This window comes from Triticum aestivum, chromosome 7A (assembly GCF_018294505.1).
Source record: "Triticum aestivum cultivar Chinese Spring chromosome 7A, IWGSC CS RefSeq v2.1, whole genome shotgun sequence".
NCBI lineage: Eukaryota > Viridiplantae > Streptophyta > Magnoliopsida > Poales > Poaceae > Triticum > Triticum aestivum.
In genome coordinates this window covers 510,425,845-510,451,940 of record NC_057812.1, presented here as the reverse complement: position 1 = coordinate 510,451,940, position 26,096 = coordinate 510,425,845, and the positions used below count along the sequence as shown (strand labels likewise).

The 26,096-nt window shown below is 43.1% G+C and overlaps 1 protein-coding gene across 6 annotated transcripts; it reads right to left on the bottom strand.

Annotated features, from left to right (window-relative positions):
• Positions 1 to 219: 219 nt before the first annotated feature.
• Positions 220 to 24,554, bottom strand: LOC123147888 (uncharacterized). Of its 6 annotated transcripts, none has more exons than XR_006473544.1 (22): positions 24,255 to 24,554; positions 24,112 to 24,177; positions 23,853 to 24,026; positions 23,273 to 23,347; positions 23,077 to 23,203; positions 22,939 to 23,003; positions 22,753 to 22,826; positions 22,506 to 22,615; positions 22,123 to 22,160; positions 21,670 to 21,820; positions 21,405 to 21,572; positions 21,119 to 21,193; positions 20,853 to 20,989; positions 20,148 to 20,217; positions 20,017 to 20,063; positions 19,169 to 19,351; positions 18,929 to 19,060; positions 18,683 to 18,826; positions 13,728 to 13,917; positions 13,549 to 13,654; positions 13,300 to 13,446; positions 220 to 452 (listed from the first exon to the last, which is right to left on the bottom strand). XR_006473544.1 is itself a non-coding variant. In XM_044567205.1 (19 exons), exons 1-18 carry the CDS (start codon positions 24,516 to 24,518, stop codon positions 18,689 to 18,691), a joined length of 2,094 nt encoding a protein of 697 aa, XP_044423140.1. In that variant the 5' UTR covers positions 24,519 to 24,554; the 3' UTR covers positions 17,975 to 18,480; positions 18,683 to 18,688. The 6 variants fall into 6 exon arrangements, 2 of the variants coding, with proteins under 2 accessions (XP_044423140.1, XP_044423141.1); XR_006473545.1 differs by lacking the exon at positions 220 to 452 and adding an exon at positions 11,524 to 13,115; XR_006473542.1 differs by lacking the exon at positions 220 to 452 and having other exon boundaries at positions 11,523 to 13,446.
• Positions 24,555 to 26,096: the final 1,542 nt, after the last annotated feature.

The window sequence follows — 26,096 nt, the reverse complement described above, 5'->3', positions numbered from 1 at the left end:
AAGTTTTGCTCATCACGCGTCGTTGGTGGATGCAGAAGAAAGAAGACATCGGCACCATTAAGATTTGAATGTATTTGTTAAATTCTTGTACATATATTTTTGTAAGGGTTTGTACTACTCCCTCCGTCCCAAAATTCTTGTCTTAGATTTGTCTAAATACGGATGTATCAATTCAAATTTTAGTATTAGATACATCCGTATCTAGACAAATTTAAGACAAGAATTTTGGGACAGAGGAAGTACTTGATATGTGGCATTTAACTTCAAAAAAACTTTCAAATTTTTTTGAGTAGGATCATATCGAATCACCTAGAAGTTTCTTTGTCGCGCGCGTGATTGGGTAGGGCAAGCGTTGAGGCCATCTGCAGATCAGTTGTGGCTGAGGCATGGGCCAAGCACCCATAGCAAGAGCTACACTTCAATCTTCCGAGCCCACTGTGGATTCCATCATACTGAAAGAGGCAAAAGCGAAATAAATGAACCTGGACCTTTTAGTGAACGAATTGAAAAGAAAAAACTTCACATGTGCTCCTACAATGATTTTCTATGGAGGGTGGGCATTTTGTTGATCCCCACTACTACCTATTCTCTCAACATGCAGCCCGTCCACATCATTATCATGCCACCTCAGCAAATTCCACCCACGTCACTTCATTTCTTAGTTATTTTTCCTTCTCCACATATACTTACCATCGCTTGCTGGCATATCCCCCCTGCAAGGTTTTTTTCAAGCCACCGTCCAATATGTACTTCTATTTAATTCCCAGCAGGTCCGTTTTCAAACGGAACAGCCGATCAAAGGTCAACCTCTCTCCGTAATAAAAGGATAGTTCCTCGCTCGCTTAGGAAAACGTTTAGTATTCTGGTGACAATCACTCGAGCTCCCATGTTTTTCGTTTCAGCCGTGAAGATCCGCTACAGTTTGTAACCGAGGGGCGATCTTGCTTGGGAACCCATCGTTTCCCTTCCCCACTAGGGGGCAGACAACTCGACATCTACTTCAACCAGCCACAACCAGGTGTTCCTCCGCCGCTAGGGCTTCCTGCTGACCGTCTTCCTCGAGCGTGATGACGGATGGACGAGGCCGCCTTTCCCTATCTACAGGTTCTCTCTTGATCTTGATCTCGATCTCGATTTATATCCTCATCTGTTGGATTTTGATCCCGTGCAGGAACAGGTCTTCACACAGCTGCAGGAGATCCACATGTTGTACGGGGTAGAAGAACCATTGAAAGATCAGACAGGTTCGGATCTCTATCCTCATCTGTTGGATTTTGATCCCGTACACAGGAGCAGGTTTCACACAGCTACGGCACATCCACATGTTGTACGCGGTAGAAGAACCATTGAAAGAGCATACAGGTTTGCATCTTGAATCCAATGACACCTTTGTATGTTTCCAGTGCCTTATTTTTCCTCCTAGATGCGCGCCATCAAGCAGACATCCAAGAAGCAAATTTATTCTCTCTTCTCTTCCTCTGTCTTGATCCAGCCAGCAGCAGTTCAAGTTGGACTTCTTCCAAACTATTGCCAAAATTGTCTGTAGTCTGGATGATATGCAGGTTGAACACATTACGTACACGAGAAAGATTAAAGCTGGGTGTTTCTTATTCAAGGTACAGACAAACAAATCGGATTGTAAATAATATTTGCATATATTCTGTATGATGCCCTAATGGTCATGTGGTTCCTTTCCCTTCTCTGATTAAGTGATTATGACCATTTATTCTCAGTTTGATGGTGATATGGACAATTTTATTCTCAAACGGTGCTACTCTACAATTTATCACGGCCTCTTACATTATCCAGGTGTTCCGTTCATGCCTGCAAATCTGAGTAGACCATTTCATTACATCTGTCATATATACGCAGATACCAACTCACTTTGGTTGCCCTTGGTTGTGTTCATTTCTTTACTGATGTGCTCACTGTGTTTTCTTTTCAGTTGGAATCATATATTGTACTTCAGTTTTTTCTAAAGGGCCAGGAAAAAAAAAAGACACGGTGCAATTGTTCTTACCCTCTGGATAAACTATCTTCAGTTGTACCCTTTGTAATGATCATTTCTATAGTGATGTGCCCGGTGTGTGTTATTTTTCTTTGGGGTTATAGACTATAGTTCGTTTTTTTTACACCTATATGTTCTTGCAAAGTGATATTATTCTTACATATCGATTATGTTCATAAAAACCCTGCAACTATCTTTCATTGTACAGGTCATTTGTTTAGTTTTTTGGTGATGAATAATGCACTGATACATGCATATATACATCTCAATTTTATAACACAACACAACCCCTACATCATATCCTATAGCAATAAGTTGATCTGGACTAACTATATTTCCTTCCCATGCGAACTTGCCATATCATGTCATCACAATTCAAAATACAAGGGCCATCCACACTTCGTCTCCTCGCTTCACCTCCTATTTATGATGTGTTTTATCTACCCTTTGGCTTATTTTATTGATTTTGTCTGTTCGGTGTAACCATCGCAAATAATAATACATTTTCTCATGATTAAAATGTAATCTATACAGATTGGTTCCTCTGTTTGATTACCCAATGATTCCTAGACTTAACATAATACATTGAGAACTAATAAAAGCAAAAGACATTTCATATTGCAACTATTACACTATGCATATTAAACTTCCCTTCATTTTACCTTTTTTTTGTAGATAACTTTCCTTTGCTTCTCAACTCAGAATTTCCTTACAAGTTCTCGAGGATTCCCGCTGCAACGCGCGGGGTATCTTCTAGTTGTATATATGGAAGAAATAAAGAACAAACTGGCTACAATGATTTTCTGTGGAGGGCTACTGTTTTCACTATCATTTTGTGTGAACCAAAATTCTCAAATACACCACAATGGAAACATGCACCACCTGCACCTGACCTGTATTTCCTGATATATCACGATTGAAACATGTATTCCTAGTGACCGAGCCTGCACTTCTCCAATACATCAATAATATGCAGTTGTTGGCTTGCATTTTTCAATGGTTGTACATTACAAATGAAATATGGATGCAGAGAAAACAGCTACAGCCGAGCGCGGCAGAGCGCGCCATTCCATCTAGTCTGTTATCATGATCCTACGACACTTTTTCTAGTAGAACTGTAACTAGGATGCAGTTAAAAAGAAGAACTGTAATGATAAGATGGACAAAGGCTAAAGCTTACCGAAAGTTTATGCCTGAGATCTGGGAATTACATGCGGAGGCAATCTTCTCCACTCGAGGGGTGATTGGGTTGTCCTAATTTTTGATAAGGCACACACCTCTCTTTCCTTTTGTCGAGCACGTGGCACGATCCTAATTCAGGCGTCAGCGGAGTTTCTCCAAAGTTATGCGAGTTCGTTCTCAACAGTCAACGCTGATACCTCTAAAGTGATCTAAACGCTCTCATATTTCTTTACGGAGGGAGTATTAGTTACCGGTCATTAACATACTCACTAAAAGAACAGTTTCCTATTTGTTCGGATGGTGGACTGGTAATGACTGGGTCATCTACTCATCTTTGAAAACCTGCACCAGGTGAGCTAAGGTTTTTGGAAGTGTCTAAACACGACTACTTATCTTCGTTTGCGTGCCTCCACAACTTTGACTACTTCCTTGAATTCAAATCCGACTTCACTGACCTCGCTGTGAGGGACAATAGTGATGTCACGAAAAAAAAGCCCGTGGTCATTGATATATGTGTATTTTGCATCACAATTCCAGGACATAAATTACTCGATTATCGTGATTATTCAATCAAATTCATCCTGTCTTATTGTAGAATTGCACCGGGAGGGGGCACAAAATTTTAGAAACTGTATGTTGAAGAATCCACGAAGAAAGGCACTTTCTGGGGCGAGGAAAAGTAAAGCAAAAATAGTTTGAAAAATCAAGAAGCCATGTGCTGAAAAATGGTTCAGAGAGGCAATTGTGGATTCCATTTGTCATAATCCCATGGCCCATGGAGCCCACACATGCCCTGGCTATCCCCTTTTACATGACTTTGTCATTCATCCCGAAGAGGCGCCATGATTTCCCCCAAAAGGACTCTCCGCTGTCGAACAGAGAACCCTAGTTCTCGCGCAGGATCCCCCACCCTCAATTAGACCCTTAAGGACATTCTTTTAAACAAGGCAAAAATACTTGCCATTTTTATTGATTAAGAAGATAGTGAGAATTGCCCGGTTAATTGAGGAAAGCCGGGCTAAAACCAATACAACTCAACCCATACAACATGCGTACCACCGGCCAACCTGGCCACATGCCAACAGATGGCCACACACACGGACAACCGATAGCTCTGACTTTGATAACGAGCTTCGCAAGGGAAATATGCAGGACTTGCGCCGACCGCGCCCTCCGCAAACTATCACCGAGTGTCTGTCATCGTACCAGCTGGACTCGCTCCACCGCAGCTCCGACTTCAAAACAACACAGCAACCAACGGAAGAGCACCTCGGACACGCCGGGAAGATCCGACTGCCGAAGCCCGAGCCGCGACCCAAGCTCCTTTCAACGTCATCATCGTTGCCAAACAGAAATCGGCGCCCCGGAACGGCCGCCTCAGCAAACCACGCAGCGAAGATGCCGCCATCCCCTCGTCTCCAGGTTGTGGCCGACTCTGAAACGACGCCCCCAAGGAGGAAGAAGACGTGAAGGCGCCTTCATCGCCCGATCCCACGGATCTGAGATTTTTCTCCAAAGCCAAGGCCATGGGGAGAGTGAAAGAGCACCCCACAACAACGACGCTTTCAAGAAAGAGTGTGACACCCGCACGCGTTGACGTCGCCGGATTCGGAGAGGCCGGAAACTAGATTTCTTCCGGAGATGCTGAACCACCACCTGCTCGTACCTGCACAGCCAACAATCACCATCCTTCTTGTTGAGGCCAACCCCGAACTGAACATGGGATCCCACGATCCACCATGTCCAGACGCGCGCCACCCCCAGCCGAAGCCGCTGCCACCGAGTCCGGGGCCGCCACCCCGGCGCCCTCCACCACGCCGCCAGCCACGTCGGGCTAGCAAGCTGGTCAGATCTGCAGCGCCTGGAGAGGGGGGCGCCACCCCGCCCCATCCAGTAGTGCAGAGCTACCAGGCCGAAGCCCGGGTGCACCGCCAAGAGGGCGCCACCGGACTGGCAGAAGCCGCCGGCCTCAAAGGCCATTTTTTAGGCTAAGATTTTACAGAATTCGCTAGAGTTGCTCTAAGATGGCCGTGTCTCCACTTCTTGATATCTCTCAGGCTCAAACAAGCAACAAACGCGTGTTACTGATGGAAGCCTCGTGGCCGGTGTCATGCGTCATGATTAATATAAACTATATTTAGCTTGTGTCCTTCTGAAGATTCACATACACACGATCACAAGCATACATCAGTGCCCGTTTTCTACACCATATGTCACCATCTTGAGCTAGTACATTGCCCACAACTGTTTGAGCTTATCGTGATGATCTATTCGCCAGCCCACGCCCGCTCCACTTTTTAGCAATCAAGAGGGGCCTGAACTGTTTTAGACGAACATGCAAATGGCCCTGCTTTTCATCTATAGACTATAGGCATGAACTCCTGATGCCTTTCTTTCCTACATCACTCGTCGATGCCATTCATGCCTCCTCTATATTGTTCTCCTATGACCTTATGTTAGAGACGAGAGGTTGGTTGTTGAGAGTGTGCACTTGATGATGTTTATTATTTAGAACTAATGGTGAAGGGGGGGGGGGGGGGGGGGGGGGGGGGGTTGCTAATGGGTACCCTGCTTTAAAACTCAAATGATTACTACTTCACCAACCGTCGGCGATTCCAGTGTGAATACGCTACTGATGTTGAAAATATATGCCACAACAAGAACCGTGCTGCTATAGCACTGCTTATATCACCTACATATTTTAGCACGTGCGTAAAACTCCATGCAGAAGAGATGCTTATGATTACATAAAGAAATCTTAGTAATATTTGTGTATGGTCAGAAATAGCTTAACACATGCTTTAAAAGTGACGTCTAGTTAAACAAGGACTTGTTCATTCCATTCATGCATCCCAAGGACTGAGTGCCCGAGAAGAATAAGCGAACGTCCGAAAAAGAAATGAACTCTTTTGTGTCAGTAACGTGCAACTTACCAAAGATAACAACTAACAAAATATGAAAACAATTCATATGTGTTGGACGCAAATAATCAACAGGTAACATGTAGCTTTCTCTGATCATGATCCAGTATATGAGAGATCTTATGTGAATGAACTGGATGAACGGGAAGCATATCTAGCGGACCTACTCACTGATCATAGTTGAGACACTCATGCTATATATGGCAACAAAACATGCGAGGATACAGTGTGTAACTACTCATACGTTCCCTGCGTCTAGTACTTCGATTCCTGTAGGTAATTCAAACCAGTCCTCATCCACACGTGAAAACCCAGTGTTAGGGAGTATGGAAGCGAACTGATCTAGCTTTAATCCTGATGTCTCCTATTCTTAGCATCTTCGACACCTTTGGATCCTTCTCCCACAGCGCGAGCAAGCATTTCCAATCTTAAGATATCAGAAAGTAAACAATGTGCTCACATGTATATACTAGTACGAGTATATATGGTTGTGTGTGTGTGGGGGGGGGGGGGGGGGGGGGTGCGCTTATATCCCACATTAATTTCTCCTGATACTCTATATCAGAGTTGTTGGACATTGCATGCATGAGATTACTGCGTGTGTGTACGAAGCTGAAAGTATCTGCGGGGTGATGAGGATTGAATACCGATACTCAATCAGCCTGGTCAATTAATACAAAGTAGAAGGCAAGATGAGAGACAATGGACTTCCTGGCGCACATATGTTAGACTCCTCGTAAAGTTTCCCTGGTTGTCAAATGCGTGACGGTTTTTCTTATGCCAGTTTGCAACAAAACATCAATTCAAATTACAGTTTTAAAACTCCAGTTCAAAAACTAAATGTGGAGGGGTTGTACACTCGTACTATGAACTTTCAGATAAAATTATAATCGTATCCAATCTATTATCATGATTATAGACCATTTTTTGGTAGAACCATAATTAGGATGGAAAATCAATGCCATTTGCCAGTGCATCAATCTCTCCCCAAATTAACGTTGTAGGACTCAGAGTATAAATCAGGGCTTAAGGGATCAAACTACTGCCAGTTCTGCTGCTGAGAAACAGAAGATTGCTGACAAGAGAAAACGTGTTGCGCTGAATTTGGGAGCTCAGCTTGATGTTGTTGCTACTTGCTACTGATAATAATGCACCTCCTCCACCACACCTTCCATTCCCCACCCTGCAAGATCATTTGGTGTCTGAAAATGCACTCAACATGGAGAGTTCCCATGATAGTTCCTGATCTGCATAAGGATAGAGTTGAAGGCAGGCTTAATTCTACCTGCCTATTTTATCTTGGTTCCTATTTGTGTTGCATCAAGTTTATCTATGTTCTATCCAAAGTACTTCATATCCTAGATTATTGCCCAATGCCCCCAGACTTTCATTATACTTGAAGAACCACTTCCTATGATTATTATGAGCTCTTCTGTGTGTATGTCCCATGCCCTATATGTGAATTCTCTGCATGCCGATGTTCTAATCATGCTCATCCACTGCATGACCGTAATTGGGCATATTTTTCAGTCAATTTCTTGTACTATGTAGTACAAGACATATTATCATTTACTGTTTCCAGATGAATAGAAATTGAAATGTGAGAGGTATCAACTCTCAGGAAAGGTGGGATTATCTTAGACTGGAAATAGATGAAAGTAATTGCAGTGTCATATGTCTACAAGAGACAAAAAGGGATACTTTTGAGAACTCTTACATTAGAAAATTTTGTCCTATGTTTAATTAAGTTTCCTATGTACTCCCTCTATAACTTTTCACAAGGCATTATTAGAGTCCATGACAGTGTAAAAAAACCTCTTATATTAAGTTACAGATGTTGTACCATATAAGGGAGTGTCTGGGGGGATTATGACCAGATGAAATGGCTCTATGTTATCTGATAGAACTATTTCCCAATCCTACTACTAAATTACAGTGGAATTCAAATGCCATATCAGTAATGGCATCTGGTATATTACCAATGTCTATGGACCTAATTCTTCCCAAGGGAAAAAAATGAATTTACGAACTGGTTAACAAATCTGGATATATCTAGAATCAGAACATTGGATTATTACGGGTGATTTTAATTTTATTAGATCCCCAGACAACATGAACAGTCCCGGTGGAGATCAAAATAAGATGTTGCTTTTCAACAGTATCATTCAAGGTCTCCCCTTTTCTAGGAAAACTTGACTGGGTATTAACATCCCCTGAATACACATTTTCATACCCTCACACTATAGCAACCCCCTTGGCTAGAACCACATATGGATATCTAAGGATTTGATAATAATATCCAAAGGGTAAAATCTTTAGATTTGAGGAACACTGGTTGGAATTTGAGAACTTCTAAGACATTGCACAAAACAACTGGAATAATGCTGCTTTCTATAGCAACTCCGAATTAGATCTTGTTAGCAGATTTAGATATATTCTTAGAGGACTTAAAAAATGGAGCAAAAACATTCCAACCTTAAGAAACTAATTGAACAATACTTCTATTTTCTTGCCCTATTGGATGGCCTTGAATATCAAAGGCCATTTTACATACAAGGAGGTAATTTTAGAGAGGCCCTTATTGACCACACCGCAAAACTGCTGAGGCGAAGAGATTATATTAGAGAGAGAAAAGGCAAACATCGTATGGCAAAATTACGAGATGAAGACACATTTTTCATACTATTGCATCTAGGAATTACAAGCATACATACCCTCTTCAAAATTTGATGATGGTTTATCTGCTAATGATCATGACTAGAAAGTTGTCATCCTTTCAAAGAGGGATCGGGTAGTTCTAATGATGTCTCTATGCAGCCACCTATCCAGAGACTATGGTTTAAGTCATCTAGAAAATCCATTCACCAATGAGAAAATTTATGAAATTATGAGTAGGGATGTCGGTTTTGCACATGGGTATGGGTACCTGCAGGTACCCTACCCGAAAATAGCGGGCATGGGTAAGACTTTGCAAGATTTCGTACCCACTGGAAATGGGTATCCATACCCGCAAAATATATGGGTAGGGCATGGGTATGAAATTGCGCCGTGGGTAACCCAATGGATATCCATAAAATATTAATAAATGAAAATAACTCCTATGACATGTGGAGTGAACGTTCATCTCATGTGGCCCAACCCCATTTCCCTTATCCCCTAAACCAACATAGCTCATACTCATGGGCCCGCAACCACCATCTCGCCACTCCCTCTAAGTCCTATGTGACTCATCAAAATGATAAAAATGTCGACTCATCGCCACCTCATTCTTGTCCAACTATTGATCCAGCGATCCCCAGCTCCCACCGCTGCCCCACTACGCTAGGCTTCCACCAATCACTGCTTGTACTCCTTTGCCGCCTCCAAGAAACCACCCATTGGAGAAGGCCGCGTCGCTGCTAGGCTGGTCGCCCATCATCACTTGTTTTTTAGACTCATTTCTCTATTCTTTAAAATGTAAATGTTATATATTGTACCCACTGGATACCCATTAGTTATATAATACCCGATGGGTACGGGCATGTGTATCATTTTGTGCCCATTGGTATTGAAGTGGGTGGGTAGAGAAAGTTTTTGTGGGTACGGATTTGGGTGCAAGGGAGTTGTACCCACCCATACCCTACCCATTGCCATCCCTAATTATGAGGAACATGCCCAATGATAAATCCCCTGGACTTGATGGGTTTGATGGTCTCTTCATGAAAAGAATGCATGCACATCATCAAGGAACAATTTTACAAGCTATGCTTTGATTTCTGTGATGGAGTGAACCTCCAGAGTGACCACAATGCATTTATTGCCCTTATCCCTAAGAAAGCCAATCCTGAATGTCCTTCTGGTTTTAGTCCTATCTCCCTCCTGAGTATGCTCATCAAAATCATCACAAAAATGCTTGCAGATAGACTTTAAAAGGATATCATTATTCTCAACAAAAACCAGTGTGGGTTTATTAAAAACAAAACTATCCAGGATTGCCTCTCTTGGGCCTTCAAATACCCTCATATATGTCAGAAAAAGATGTTTGAATATGCTTATGTACAGACATTAGTAATTTTGGTGTATGGTCAGAAAAAGCTTAATATATGCTTCAAAAGCGATGTCCGAAAGGAGCTACTCATTACTTGCACGCACCCCAAGGACCGACTGTCCGAGAAGAATTCACAAACGACAGAGAAAGAATCAACTCTTTTGTGTTAGTAATGTGCAGCTTACCAAATATAACAGGACATAGAAATGATTCTTATGTGTCGGCTGCAAGTGATTCACATGTAAGTTTGACGAAAAAGGGTTTCCCCCGCTTTATATTATAAAGCAATCACCACCGCAATACATTCGAGCATACCACAAAAAGAAAAGAAAGAAAAATGAAACAAAGGAAAAACGGCAAAGATACATGATGCTACAGAATGACTAACGGGATTGATATGCACCAAGCAAAGGCTTGAGCATTGAAGTCCTCAGCGAGCTCCACATCCTGCCATTGATAAGGTGAAGCCAAGGAGACTACTCGTCGACGGAGGACGACCACACTGACACCTACCGTGCACCACCACTGCAGCCGCCATCCGCCTCCGCCTCCAAAGAGGCCCCCCTGCCCTCTCGTCCTGGACCGTAGGACGCCACGCCATTGGTAGGCAGAGCTGCTCACCCCTGAGCACGCAGAGCCGGCCCAGACGGTGGCCGGGAAGGATGACAAGTACGGCGACCCCACCAAGCAGAGCAATTCCTCCACCAACACATCATCTCCGGCAAAGGGCATGGTGCCTACTGCAAGCCGTCGAACGGGGACACCACTGAAGATAATCAACGACCCACTCACATGCAAGTTTTACAACTTGTCCTGAACATAGTCCAGTATACAAGAGCTTTTGTGAGAAAGCACTGGATCAGTCAGTAGCATATCTGGCAGATCTACCTCCTAATCATAGTTGAGCCAATAATTCCAAAAAAGGAAATGAAACAATCCAATGGCTAGCTACCACTCGGCTCCTAGTACTTCGATTGATGTCTATAATTCTAACCACACCTCATCCACACGTGAAAACCTAGTATATGAGAGTATGGAAGCGATTTGATCTAGACTTAATTCCAATGCCTCCTATTCTTAACATTTTTTACACCTTGAGATCCTTCTCAGATGTAACATCCTTGACCCATTTGTTATTGCCAACTTCTAGCTAGCACGGTAGAAATGTTAGATCAGAGCGAGCATCAAGCTAGCATTTTCAATTGTAAGATATCAGAACACAAACAATGTGCTCACATATATATACTCCCTCCGTTTTTATTTAGTTCGCATATTAGCTTTGGTCAAAGTCAAGCTTTACAAACTTTGACCAAGTTTATATACAAAAATATTAAGATATACAATAACAAATCAACAACATTAGATTTATTATTAAATGTACTTTCACATCGTATAGATTTATTATGATAAATGTCTATATTGTTTTCTATAAACTTGGTCAAACTTTACGAAGTTTGACTTCAGTCAACTCTAATATGCAGAGTAAATAAAAACGGAGGGAGTACTACTCTAGCATATGTGGTTGTTGGGGGAACTTATCCAACACTAATTTCTCGAGATACTGCGTATCAGAACTGCTGGACATTGCAGACTTGAGATCTGTGTGGGACAGTGGGAGTACTCTCTGTGTACGAAATTGAGATTGTGTGCCGGAGCAATGAACATAGAATGCTAATACTCAGTTAGCCTGGTCTGTTAATACAAACTATACGGGGAGATGAGAGATGATGGGCTTCCTGACACGTACGTGAGGGTCCTTGTAGCATGCGAGTGCTCTTCATAGTTTCCTGGTTGCCAAAATCACGACTTGTATTGGATCGGTGGCTAAGTGCAATCATACCTCATTCTCTTAAAGATAGGATATGTCTCTTTACAGTTGTTGGTTAAAAATGCGCGCAACATGGCAACAATTCAAATTATAGTTTTACTCCAGTTCAAAAACTAAATGCGAAGCGAATGCGCTACTATTTTTTAGAGAATTATGATGTACAATTAAAAATGCAGGAGAACCTAATTGAGTAAGATAATATCCAATCTGTTACCATGATTCTACAACAGTTTTTTTGGTAGAACCGTAATTATGATGGAAAATCAACGCCAGTTGCTAGTAGCATCGGTATCTAGCTCCTCAAATCAAATGTCTTTTGTGTTTTGAGTCGTATGGGCTTCAGAACAATATATAAAGCGCACCTTAGTCTGCCTGCGTCCACAAGTTTGACTACTTCTTTGACTTACAGAAAGACTTCCCCGACCTCGCCATGGGTGACAGTAGTGATGCCGCGAAGATGCATTGTGTCAGTACTCACAAGAATTGTTACATACTCTACCTTTTTGTGAAAAGGCTCCTTATGTATTTAGTGTTAACATTTTGGAGACAGCTCTCAATTTCTCGCCAATCTCACAACTTCCCAACCAACCATGGAATATAGATGAAGACAAACCAGTTCGTAAAAAAATGAACACAGAACGCAAGGGACACAGAAGGACACAGTCCCAGGAAAACTTGACACACATTCTGATGGCTGTCTGGAATCTCAGCAAACACACCGAAACTAGTAAGTACAAGATCCTCACTGGAATTTTGAGTGGACATTCTACGCATGGTCCACCATGCCCAGTAGTGTCTTTGTTTGCATTTCTCCATCAAATTCCCGTGTGAGCACCAGTAACTAGCGAACCTCAGAAATAGGTGCCCTCCATATTAATCAACGCATATGCAGCATCACTATGATATCAATAATTCTACAGATTAATTATGTAAATACTTGAATTGGTCCACGGAAAACCATTATCTTGATCAGGCACCATTTTCCCCTCCTAGAGGAGCAACAATTGTTTGTTGTCATTCAGATATTATCTGTGATTTACTAGCCATGGTCTGTTGTGGCACCAGCCAGAATGTAGGGCCAAACCGGTTTCAGTGGTTGGTGTGGGCGACTATGTGTAGCTTGTAGCTCCCATAAGTTGTTGCACTGTCCTAGATGGCGACAAAAGAAAACTGAAGTTCTAACAACACCATGTTTTCTCAAGAGTCTTTTGAATATCATGAAGACAAACTCGAATTATAAGCACAGAGTAGAGGAAGCAGGTTGATTATACAGAAACACCATGTTGCAAACACAGTATTTTACGCTGGAAGTACTTGGTGTTAATAGAAATACCTATGTCAAGAGAGGAGTTCAGAGTTTCTCTTTGGATAAGGACTTCCTTTGATCCTCCAAATTTTTTCCTTCTTTGCATTGAGAAAGCACTTCAGATTAGCAATTGTAAGCAGACGCAAACTCACCTCGCTTATGATGATCTATCACCTGAAAGCATTTTAGGTCAAGTTACTAATTTATTAAGTTAATGCCTAAAGCAGTATATACATCTGGCTTGCCCTCTTTCAAACACAAATAAATGACAAACACCTTTGCAGTTAACTCATCCTTGTCAGCATCTGGCTTTGTTTTTGTCTTTGTTGTTGAAGTTAACTCATCCTTTTGATGATCTATTGCCTGAAAAAAAAATCCTAAACTACAACTTCATTGTTAACTAAACAGTTCGCAGAGATTAGCATCATCAATAAAAATAAAATTAGGCAGCTCACCTTGTTGGTTAGCTCGTCTTTGACAACTTCTGGCTTTTCTTTTCGATTTTGTTGCAGCAGTTATCTCATTCTTGCCAACCATAGACTTTGATTTTGTCCGTTTTACTTTTGTTCTAAGCACATCCTTCTGAGTATCTGAATATCTAGCACTGATGTTGTGTCTCGCGGGACATTACGTGCATAATCTGTACTGTGAACACAACAATATCTGAGTTAGCGGTACTGAAATGGCAACTAATAGTATATCGTGTTCAAGTTCAGCTACAGATATTCTAGTGGGTTTGCGATTCACGAACTATTGGAGGGGAACACTAGCGAGCTAGCTAGCTAGAGATAACACGCCTTCCGTTGGCGACGGTCCGCCTATATAAAGCCGACCGCGTCATTGTATCGTCGGTGGAGAGGGGCAGGAAATCTGCGCATTTGGCGGAAAAAATATGCAGGAGTCTGGTGTACTTGGTAAGGGCAGCGCGGTGCTATTAAAGAGTTCCTTCTTATGAGTTGATGGTATCGCAAACAATTAATTAGGACATTAGACATGTGTGCGGAAGTTTATACCATCACACATAGTCATAAGGATAACTGCATGTCATGGAAAATATATCTCACACGGTGGGCCAATATGAACCGTCTGTGCCATCTGGCACATGTTTTTCCTATAAGTTCTGTGTGGAATGGTTAACGTCATCAGTCATCACAGAAAATTGTCTTTGTGAAACCGTGTAACCTCAAATGCACACGGTTTACTTTCCAAAATGGACGACTAGGCAAACAATTCGTTCAGTATAACAGCGTGCATGTTATCACACACAGTTCCATTTCTAAAACTATGGGTTATAACTAACAACTTTGCCAACAATTCATTCAGTATAACCGTGTGCACGTAATCACACACAGTTTCCAGTTTCCATTCGTGCGCGATTGGCTACTAATCACACACGTTTATTTTCCAAGCACACGGTTTTATTTTTGAAGCGTGTGTGATGCCATTATCGCACACAGTTTGTACCATCGTATGAGGTTGAGGGAGGGGGGGGGGGCTTAATAGCACCCTTCTGTAATATGCAGAAAAGATGCTTATGCTTATGTTAGAAAAATCTTAGTATTATTGGTGCATGGTCATAAATAGCTTAATATATTCTTCAAAAGCGGAGTCTAGTTAAAGGACTTATTCATTACATTCAGGCACCGCAAGGACCGAGTGTCGAAGAAGAATATGCGAACTTCAGAAGAAACGAAAGTTTTTGTGTCAGTGATGTCCAGCTTACCAAAGACAACAGGATATGAAAACAATTCATATGTGTTGGGTGCAACTGACCAACAGGTAACATGTAGTTTTCTGAAGCTTTCAAAAAAAAAGTTGTGCAAAAAAACCCTTCCCTCCCGTGATCCCCCCCGCGCCGCCACCCGCGAGGCGGACGGGCCGGGCGCCCAGATCCCCCCGCCGTCAGCCTCCCATCCTCCTCCCTCGCCGCCGCCAGGGGGCGCGGCCGGGCAAAGCCCGACCGGCGCCGGTGGCGGCGGGGCGTGTTCTACCTCCTCCGCGTGATGGGGCGGCGCGGGCTCCTCCTCCTCCGAGTGCAGGCGCGGGGCACCGCGGCGTGGCGGCGCGCGGCCCCCTAGCGGTGTGTGGCGCTGCGTGGCTGGCTGCGCGGTGGTGTGCACCTCGCCGCGGCAGCCGGATCCGCCCGGCAGGCGGCGTGGGCGGCGGCTGGGGTCCGGCTTCGGGCTGCTGGCGGCTGCATTGGGCCCTCTCTGTCACGGGCGTGCGGCGGTGGTGCGGTTTGGCCAGTGGCGGTCCGGCGACCTGGTGGTGGTGGCCGGCGGTGCGCGTGGTGGTGGTGCTTCCACTTGGCGGCTCTCTGTGCGGGGAGGCAGGGGAGCGGCTTGGTCAGGGGCGGTGGCGCCGACTGCGTGCCGGCTGCAGCACGAAGGCGGGAACTTTACAGGCCTCAAAGATCCCGGCCGGGCCTATGCGGCCACGGGCCTGGTATGTTCCTGCTATTGCGTCCGATCAGCTACCGTCGTTGACGGTGGAGGTGGGGCCCTCCCGCGTGCCGACGGTGTTGCTGCCCTAATCCCGGCTCCTCTTCTTCGTTGTGCAGACCATGCTTCACGGTGTCATGGTGAGACGGCGTGGGAAGCTTCGTGACCAGGTTGGCGCAGGGTGAGGGTCTGTTTGGTGGCGAGCTCTGGAGTGCCTGAGGTGGAGGTTGGGATCAGGAGAAATCCCTGTTGGCTTGGCCGATACCGACGCGGTGGCGCTTGTGGGTGCCGCCGGACCTTCCTGGAGGGCGTCGGGGCTACCCTTCCTCTCTCCTTGCCGCGTACCGAGGGAAACCCTTGGCAACAGCGCCGTCATCGCCGCGTCCCTTCTTAGAGGTGTTGATTGGTACCGGTGCTTCGGAGGCTCGGAGCTTGGTGGGCATTGGTGGGTGCAGCGGCCACGAGGCTTCTCCGGTTTTTTGTCGATCCGCTGTTGTCGGCATTTGTTTCTCTTGTGTTTTCTCTTTCTTTTCTTTTGGGCGTGACTGCGCTGTTTCCGCCCCAGCACCTATCATTGGATGTCTCGGTTGGTTGCTTTGTATACAAAGCGGGGGGAAACCCTTTTTTGATAAAAACATGTAGTTTTCTCTGATCATGGTCCAATATACGAGAGCTTTAATATGAATGCACTGGATCAGCGGGAAGCATATCTAGCGAACTTACCAACTGATCATAGTTGAGACACTCATGCTATATATAACAGTGAAACAGTCCGACAATCCAATGTGCATCTACTTGTAGTTTCCTTTAATCTAGTGCTTCGATTGGTGTCTGTAATTCAAACCACACCTCATCCACAAATGAAAACCAATTGCATAGGAGTATGGACACGAATTGATCTAGCTTTAATCCTGATGTATCCTATTCTTAGCATCTTCGACACATTTGAATCCTTCTCCCATGTACCATCTTTGATTCCATCTATTTTTGCCAAGTTCTAGCACGATCGCGAGCAAGCGTTTTCAATCTTAAGATGTCAGAACACAAACAATGTGCTCACACATATAAATACTGCTCTAGTATATGTGGTTGTTGGGGGCACTTATACAACACTAATTTCTCAGAGATACTTCATGTTAGATCAGGGCGACTGGGCAAGCATCAAGCTAGCATTTTCAATCATAAGATATCAGAACACAAACAACGTGCTCACATATATATATACTCTAGCATATGTGGTTGTTGGGGGCACCTATCCAACACTAATTTCTCGAGATACTGCGTATCAGAACAGATGGACATTGCAGACATGAGATCAGTGTGGGAGTACTATGTGTGTGTACGAAGTTAAGATTGTATGCCGGAGCGATGAAGATCGAATGCACATATCAGTCGGCCTGGTCAATTAATATAAACTATACGCAAAGATGAGAGATGATGGGCTTCCTGACACATACGTGAGGCTCCTTGGAGCATGCGAGTGCTCTTCATACAGTTTCCTGGTAACCATAATCATGACTTGAATTGGATCGGTGGCTAATTGCAATCATACCTCATTCTGCTAATGATAGGATATGTCTCGTTACAAATGTTAGTTGAAAATGTGCGACGGTTTTCTATGCTGGTTCACAACATGACAACAATTCAAATTATAGTTTTGCTCCAGTTCAAAAACTAAATGCGAAGCGAACGCGCTACTATTTTTTAGAGTTATGATGTACTCCCTCCGTAAAGAAATATAAGAGCGTTTAGATCACTACTTTAGCAACTAAAAATGTAGGAGGAACTAATTGAGTAAGATAATATCCAATCTGTCACCATGATTCTACAACATTTTTTGGGTAGAACCGTAATTATGATGGAAAATCAACTCCAGTTGCTAGCAGCATCGGTATCTAGCTGCCCAAATCAAATGTCTTTTGTGTTTTGAGTCGTATGGGCTTCAGACCAATATATAAAGCTCACCTTAGTCTGCTTGCTTCCACAAGTTTGACTACTTCTTTGACTTACAAAAGACTTCCCCGACCTCGCCATGGGTGACAGCAGTGGTGCCGTGAAGATGCATCGTGTCAGTACTCACAAGAATTGTTGCATACTCTATTTTTTGTGAAAAGGCTCGTTATATATTTCGTGTTAACATTTGGAGGCAGCTCTGGATTTCTCGCCAATCTCGCAGCTTCCCAACCAACCGCAGAATATAGATGAAGACAAAAAAGTTTGCAAAAAAAACAACGCAAGGGACACAGAAGTACACGGTCCCAGGAAAACTTGACACACACGTTCTGATGGTTGTTTGGAATCTCGGTGAAGACACCAAAACTAGTAAGTACAAGATCCTCACTGGAATTTTGAGTAAACATTCTACGCATGGTCCACCATGCCCAATAGTGTCTTTGTTTGCATCTCTCCATCAAATTCCCATGCGTGCTGGAGAGCGATGAGCACCAGTAACTAGCGAACCTCAGAAATAGGTGCCCTCCATCGATCTTAATCAGCGCATATGAAACATAACTATGATATCAACAATTCTACTGATTAATTATGTAAATACTTGAACTGGTCTATGGAAAACCATTATCTTGATCAAGCACCGTCCCCCCGCCCCCTAGAGAGAGCAACAAATTGTTTGTTGTCATTCAGATATTATCTGTGATTTACTAGCCATGATCTGTTGTGGCACCAGCCAGAATGTAGGGCCAAACCGGTTTCCGTGGTTGGTGTGGGCGACTATGTGTAGCATGTAGCTCCCATAAGTTGTTGCACTGTCCTAGATGGCGACAAAAGAAAACTTAAGTTCAACCACGGAATTATAAGCACGTTGTTTTCTAAAAAGTACGTTGAATATCATGAAGACAGACTAGAATTATAAGCACAGAGTAGTGGAAGCGGGTTGATTGTACAGAAACACCATGTTGCAAACACAATACTGCACATTTTACGCTGGAAGTACTTGGTGTTAACAGAAATACCTAATGTCAAGAAAGGAGTTCAGTTGCTCTTTGGATAAGCACTTCCTTTGAACCTCCAACTTTTGCTTTTTTTGCACTGAGAAAGCACTTTAGATCAGCAACTGTAAGCAGACGCAGCTGACCTCGCTTATGATGATCTATCACCTGAAAGCATTTTATGTCAAGTTACTAATTTATTAAGTTAATGCCTAAAGCAGTATATACATCTGGCTTGCCCTCTTTCAAACACAAATAAATGACAAACACCTTTGCAGTTAACTCGTCCTTATCAACATCTGGCTTTGTTTTTGTCTTTGTTATTGAAGTTGACTCATCCTTAACACTTCCTGGCTTTGCCTTTGTCACCTTGTTAGTAACATCCTTTTGATGATCTATTGCCTGAAAAAAATTAATCCCGAACTATAACTTCATTGTTGAAATCACCTCATATATAACTAAACAGTTCGCAGAGATTATCATCGATAAAAAGAAAATTAGGGAACTCACCTTTTTGGTTAGCTCGTCTTTGACAACTTCTGGCTTTCTTTTCGAAGTTGTTGCAGCAGTTATCTCATTCTTGCCAACCATAGACTTTGATTTTGTCGGTTTTACTTTTGTTCTAAACACATCCTTCTGAATATGTAGCACTGATGCTGTGTCTTGCGGGACATTAGGTGCACAATCTTTACTGTGAACACAACAATATCTGAGTTAGCACTACTGAAATGGCAACTAAGACTATATTGTGTTCAAGTTCAGCTACAAATATTCCAGTAGGTTTGCGATTCACAAACTATTGCATGTGCAGTGTCAAGCAGAAAGAATGACAAATTCCATGAATTCCTAGATAACAGCTTCCATTCGGATGGTACTTTGTAGAACTGATGCAAATAGGTATTTTCCTTCCTCAATCCCAGTCCAGAACATTTTTTGTTTTATGCACCCACAACAAAACAACAATACTACGAAAAAAACTCAGTGGCTTGGTGTCCCTTCCCCGTTGAGCAGTTTTTAATCTGTTGAGTAACATTTTTATTCTTTTATATTTGAAGTACAAGATATCTCACCTTAAGATGCTTTCATTCCCGTATAGTATCGACAAGATCCAAATTTACTTATGCAAACAAATATATTGTACTTATTTTATGAAACTTCTTACTCCCTCCGTCCGAAAATACTTGTCATCAAAATGGATAAAAGGGGATGTATCTAGATGTATTTTAGTTCTACATACATCTCCTTTTATCCATTTTGATGACAAGTATTTTCGGACGGAGGGAGTATTTGTTAGAATTAACAGTATTCTCTCACATAGCAAATAATATGAGAAAATAAAATAAAGGGCATTGACATATCTTCCTCGTATCCAAGTTCCTCTTTTCACAACAATCCTTTTGGTGCACTGCACAAGAAATATGGATGATTAGATCTCCTGTACGTGTTAGTACAATTGATATGTCTGGAACACTACCCTGATTCGTAATACCTTTTACAGTTCCTCCTTCACCACTGTTTTCTAGAATCTCTGCATGCTTCCTTTTAGGATTCACAGAAGTCTGCAAGGATGATGGGACACGTTCAAAATTCGAGTCCCATAAATAATACAGCACATTGGTACCAATCCACGTTCGAATCAGGGTATGTAAGATAAATTTGTTTATTACTCCCTCCGTCCGTAAATACTTGACGGAGAAATGGATGTATCTAGACGTATTTTAGTTCTAGATACATCCATTTTTATCCATATCTCCGACAAGTATTTCCGGGCGGAGGGAGTATAATATATAGTCCCACAAAAAGAAGAAGGCATCTAGCGCGAAAATATGACATAAGAAAATCACTCCATGGTGTTTGCAACATGGTGTTCCAGTATAATCAACCCGCTTCCTCTACTATATGGGAAATTAATTGCCAACGAATCTTAGACACCCCAGCGATGTGGCGACTAACCACCGCAGCTCCAACTTGCGACACAATGGCAACATGCCTTGGCATTAGCACTGCTACAAATCCTAGATGCCCCAGAGATGTGGCTTCGAACCACCATGGCTCCTGTTACTGAATCGTACAATGAACCGGGAATGAAAACCCGACCAAGATCAGAGTTCGACTATGGTTGGAGCACATCCGGTAACTATGATCCAAGCACACTAGATCAAAGGTGTGGATATCCTTTTGGGTAAGTGTATACCTGAATGACTTGCTTGAGAAGACTTGCACATGATGAATCGACAGGATTAGCATGGCTTGCTTTAGGAAAACTTCCAAGTGACGATTTTGGTAGGCTGGTTTCACTCGATCTGTTTGAACTATCAGCATCAGATTGTTCTGATGCAAAAGATAGTACCGAGTGAAATTGTAGTTTCTTTTTCTAGTAAAAGGAATCTGCTAACTAAGAAAATGAATTGACTATGGGATGATCAACAAACACAAATTGACAAATGTAATAATATTTACCAGAAGAACAGCTTGTTTTGCTTTTATCTGCTCGTTTACTTCTGCTAAATGAAGGCTTCAATAATGTTATTTGTGCTGCAGAAGATATTTTAATACAGAAGAACTGCAGTCACTCTCAGTTTTACTGTGAAGGAAATGAGACCGTCATAATTAATGAATTACGTAGATAAAACTCAATTAGCATAATTACCTATTAGGAATAAGTAACATGATTTATTAACCTGAATTATTTTTTTGCATTTCCTAACGATGAAAACCAAGAAAAAGAAGAGAAATCTAGTCTTACATTTGAATGAACTGGTTAGGACAACAGACTCTGATTGACAACCATGCTTGATGGAATGTGTGTCATCGCCAGTGCCAGCATCATCCAAAGACTGAGCTATCTCAACTTTGGTATTGCACAATTTGGCAACCGAAGAGCAAAAGACAGCTGGTTTGGGGGTCCGGAAGTCTTGTGATAGTAGAAAATACATATGCATTTAGTCAAAACAGGCGGTGAATCAATATTTCAGCCATACAGGCAAACAAGTTCGTTCGACAAAACGTACCTAAAGTCAATGATTGGTCTTTGGCCATAAAACCTGGATGAACTAAACGAAGATCCTCTGAATTTTCGGCTCTTGCAGTGTGCATTGCCAGTTTACTTGTGGCTTTATCCCAAGTAGGCAGAGTAGCTGTGCAGTTAACTACCAGTTGTTCCTGCAACATTACAGCCCACCTTAAAAACAACAGAGACCTACTATGCCCAATACGTATAATTACATACTGGCAGATAAAGGTTCACATAGTTCAAAATGACAAATTCATATTAAAACGGATAGCCGTGATTTATCAATACAAGTGAAGTGCTTGCATGAACAGCAATATGTACAAAAAAGAAAATATAAATAGTCTTTAACGTGCATTTTTGTACCATATTATAGTATGATGTGAAGAAAAGGGAAACGATATGATGCGTTGAATGACAGCAGCGTTAATTACTTGAAAGGTTAGTTGATTACCTTGATTACTAGTTGACTCTGACCAAAGAAATTCCAAGCTAGAATAAGAAGCAAACGTCAGGTATGATCCAACAAAGTTATTATTTCTTGCATTCTAAAAAAATAGTCCCTAGAGTCGTTGAGTAAAGATAAACAACATTATTAGTATGATCCGACATAGGACCTGAACACACATCCCAAGGGACCAGACTTATGATTCTCCTGTAGATACCATATGTCTTTTACATTTAAATGCTAAGACATATCTACACTGCCATGCATAACTCTCATACAACACCGGGAAACATGGTTTTCAGCAACTCCTGATTACAACAACTAGAAGCATGTATGCCAATTCACAGTTAGTAGAGGATATTTCTACCAGACAACAGAATAGTCATCACCTTTCAACAATTCTATAAAAGACCGCATGGAAGACATTGCCTTTGATGCTCTAACAGATTTTGGGGCAGGCTGAAGCCCCGGACCTTGGAGGACAAATGGAGAAGGCAACCTACATAAGTTGGATAAAGGTAATTAAAGCAGAACATGAGATGCATGTTGACATGGAACTGATAAATAATAATGATCAGCATGTTAATAACAACTGTAACAGCACTGAATGTACAATTGTACTTGAAAAATCATAACCATTGCTTCTCGCAGGAAGCTCCGCATGTCAGTTTGACTGCTGCATGATAACTGTAGTTCATCTCCAAACCATGCTGCAGAACGCAAAATTTGTGAAATGAGAAAAAAAATGTTAAATGCAGGAAATACTCCTGAGGGAAAGCATACCAAATCAAAAATGATGGTAGGAAATGCCAAATATACCACCTTAACTGAGCAAAGCTTTGTAAAGCTGTCCAAGATCTGTCCAGAAGGAGGTAGTTCACTAAAACCTATGAAAGTAAAACAAATATCTTGAGAAGAATATGAGATGATGTAGCAAGTAATACTAAAACTCTAGCTTACCAATCACATGGCCTTCCTGTAATGTTGGAAGAATTGCACAAGCTGTCTGGAGGTTATAACCATCCAAACTTACTTCCTTAATATGTTGGAACGTTTCCATCACATTGGAGCTAGCAACATCTGAGATCTAGCAGCAATACATAATAATTAACTTACCTAGTTTGTGTTGTGGCGCCCAATGAACAATGAAGAATACCTTAAGTGTAGTAAACCGAAATGCATCAGGTGAGACAACAAACTCATAATCATCATTTAGTCCAGATCTGACTTCCTGTACCAATTCGACAACCAAAGATGGTAAGCTACAAAATCATATGATATCAAAGGCTCGTATTAAGACAGACAATGACAATTAACGGAAATAGTGTAGCCAAACCAGAGGATGTACACATGATACTTATGAAGGGATGAACACTTCAGTTGCAGAGACGGCACTTAAGTTCTGAAGTTAACTGAAGATTCCTGTGTCCCAGCAATCTACAGGTTGGTCTTGGTACAGCAAAGTTGATTTAATTCGGACTGCATAAAGCTGGCTCTAATCAAGCTTAGACAATGCAGTTGGCTTCTGTACAGACCAAACAATGATAACTACTGCGTGGGATTTGGCCATGTGCTCTGCATACCCGTTTTCCACCCATTTCTGGATCAGGCTTGAATCGGTCAATTTAGCAACATGCGCAATCATGTCCGCATATGGAGATCATAGGCATGGCATTTATATACACACCAACATGCAGCAATCCAAAGCTACGTGAACAGGGTGAAAAACATCATACCACATTCAACACGCAGAGATCAGTCCTCTCCTCACTGGCAGCAAACGTGGACTGGGCGTATATGCTCTCCCCGACAAAGCTCCATCCACGCTCAAGCGTCAGACATCGCAGTCCACACTCAACCGCTTTTGCAACCAGCGCGCCTGAGCACACCACCTCCTCCTCCTCGCCAACCTTACAACGGAGGACGCAAAATTACTAAATTAACCAGCAAATACTCGTAGCATCAAAACGTCGAGCAGGTGAGGGACACGCTCACCGAGGCGCCCGTGAAGGCAGCCGCGATCTCGGAGGCCACCTCGGCGGCCGCGCGAGACTGGCATCTCTGCAGTGATCGGAACCCACGTGTTACATCTCTTCGCCAAGGACCGAGCGGAAGCGAGGCAGTTGAGCGAGCGAGACCTGGTAGACCACGAGGGCGTCGGCTGGGGGCTGGGGGAGGCACGCGAGACGGTGGCGGCGGGACAGCCTGCAGCAGAGGATGTCGAGGTCGAGGGATGGAGCGGCGGCGGAGAAGGAGACCTGGCGGAGGAGGAACGGCGGCGACGGTGCGGAGGAGGAAGAGGAGGGGACGGGGACGGCGCGCACGAGGACCTTGTTGCGGAACATGGCGAGTGTGCCTGGCCCTGAATCTTCTGCAACAGCACCTCTGAAGAATGGCGACATGCCGGTTCAGTATAACTTCAGCGATCGGGATGCAACCGGGGGAACGAAAACCGGAGATCCAACGGCTGCTGAGTCCGAGTTACATCTACTTTTCAGTGTCCGTGTGTTTAATCCTTGGCGGCTGCTACAAATCAGCCGGGTTTTTTTTTTTTGCGGGGAAATATAAATTCATTTGAATCAAGGGGATTCGTTACAGTCCTCTGGACAAAGAGTGCTGCCCACAATTAAGCAGTTGTTTCTCTTCCTCAACTAAAGCACACCCACTGGAGATCTATTTGACGCGTCATCCGTAAACACTAGATGATACCGCATGTGTTGTCGCGAAACATTTTGAATGAATCAAGTAGGACGTTATGAAAGTAGGAACCAACAGTGTGCTGAATAAAATGAAGCAATCAAGTAAAACGTGTGAATTCAAGTTCAAAATAAATGATTTTTTTAAGGTAAATGGTTTATCTCTACTTCTCTTCTCTACTACTAATACTAATAAACAATCAAACATTATCTTTTCTACGCGCACCCAAGCAAACGTCCGTGGACACATAACCACCACAGGATTAAGCCCAGACGACTCAATCTAACAGCTATCATTAATCTAATCGCGATCTGGTGTACGCTTAGCAATTTACCTAGGCTGACCGTACTCCACCAGGCTGAAAACCTCCGCGTCCGCAACCCTGCCATATATCACGCGACCAGAAAATAAAGGAATAAATTGATTCGCCTGATTTGTGGCCTGCATGCAGCAGCATTATCATGGATTGGTTCGGTCTACTCAGGTATTAATGATGAATTAAAAAGGATGATTACGTACCACGCAAGAAAAGGAAAGATTGGATGGAGAAAAGATATAATGAAGCGCATGGGGCACGCACTAGGAAAGAGCAAAGCGGATGCATGTGATTAAGGGCTGATTAATTACGCGGACGGTTTGCATTTCTGGATCATCTGAGGATCACAAAAAGACTAATAAACCTGACTGGAGGAGTGCTAAAATTACAGGCCTGCTATTCATGTTACATTGTGAAAAAATCACGGATCTACTGTTCACGTCACTATTCGAGGAAAATGACACCTCTCAACGCACGAGCGATAGGGTTTCACCGCCGCCGCCGTCCCTTTGTGCTGCTCCGCCCGCTGCATCTCCTCCCCGCGCGACTCTCTGGCCCTCCAGGCCTCCATGTCTACCTTTCTTTGACCTTGCTCGCCGTCTCCTATCCTAGGTCATGGTTCTTCCCCGATGTATCGATGTCGTTGGCTGTCGATTCTGCCGTTTCGTTCCTGCTGTTTGTGGGTAGGTGCTCCTCCCCTTGCCGGCGGGCGGCCTCCATCGTCAATCGTCTGTTAGTGCTGGTGATCAGCTGCATGCATCCAATGGAGAAGGGACGGCGCAACCATTCATGTTCTGGAACACGCGTAGCAATAATCCACCCCAAAACCAGTCGAATACGAATGCAACCTCTAGGTACATTTTTTCTGTCTCTCTCTAATATTTTTCTCTCTCGCACAGTGACATATTTACACCTTCGGTCCTTTCTTGCTGCTAATCTTCTTTCCGAGGCGAGCGGCCACGCAATA

Excerpts from the sequence above, each read along its gene's own strand:
- LOC123147888 (XM_044567205.1), bottom strand. The coding sequence starts at position 24,518 with ATGTCGCCATTCTTCAGAGGTGCTGTTGCAGAAGATTCAGGGCCAGGC. Across the intron at positions 23,204-23,272 it reads TTCGGTTTACTACACTTAAG|ATCTCAGATGTTGCTAGCTC; the intron begins GTATTCTTCATT and ends TATTGCTGCTAG. Across the intron at positions 21,821-22,122 it reads AGAGTCAACTAGTAATCAAG|GAACAACTGGTAGTTAACTG; the intron begins GTAATCAACTAA and ends GTAATGTTGCAG.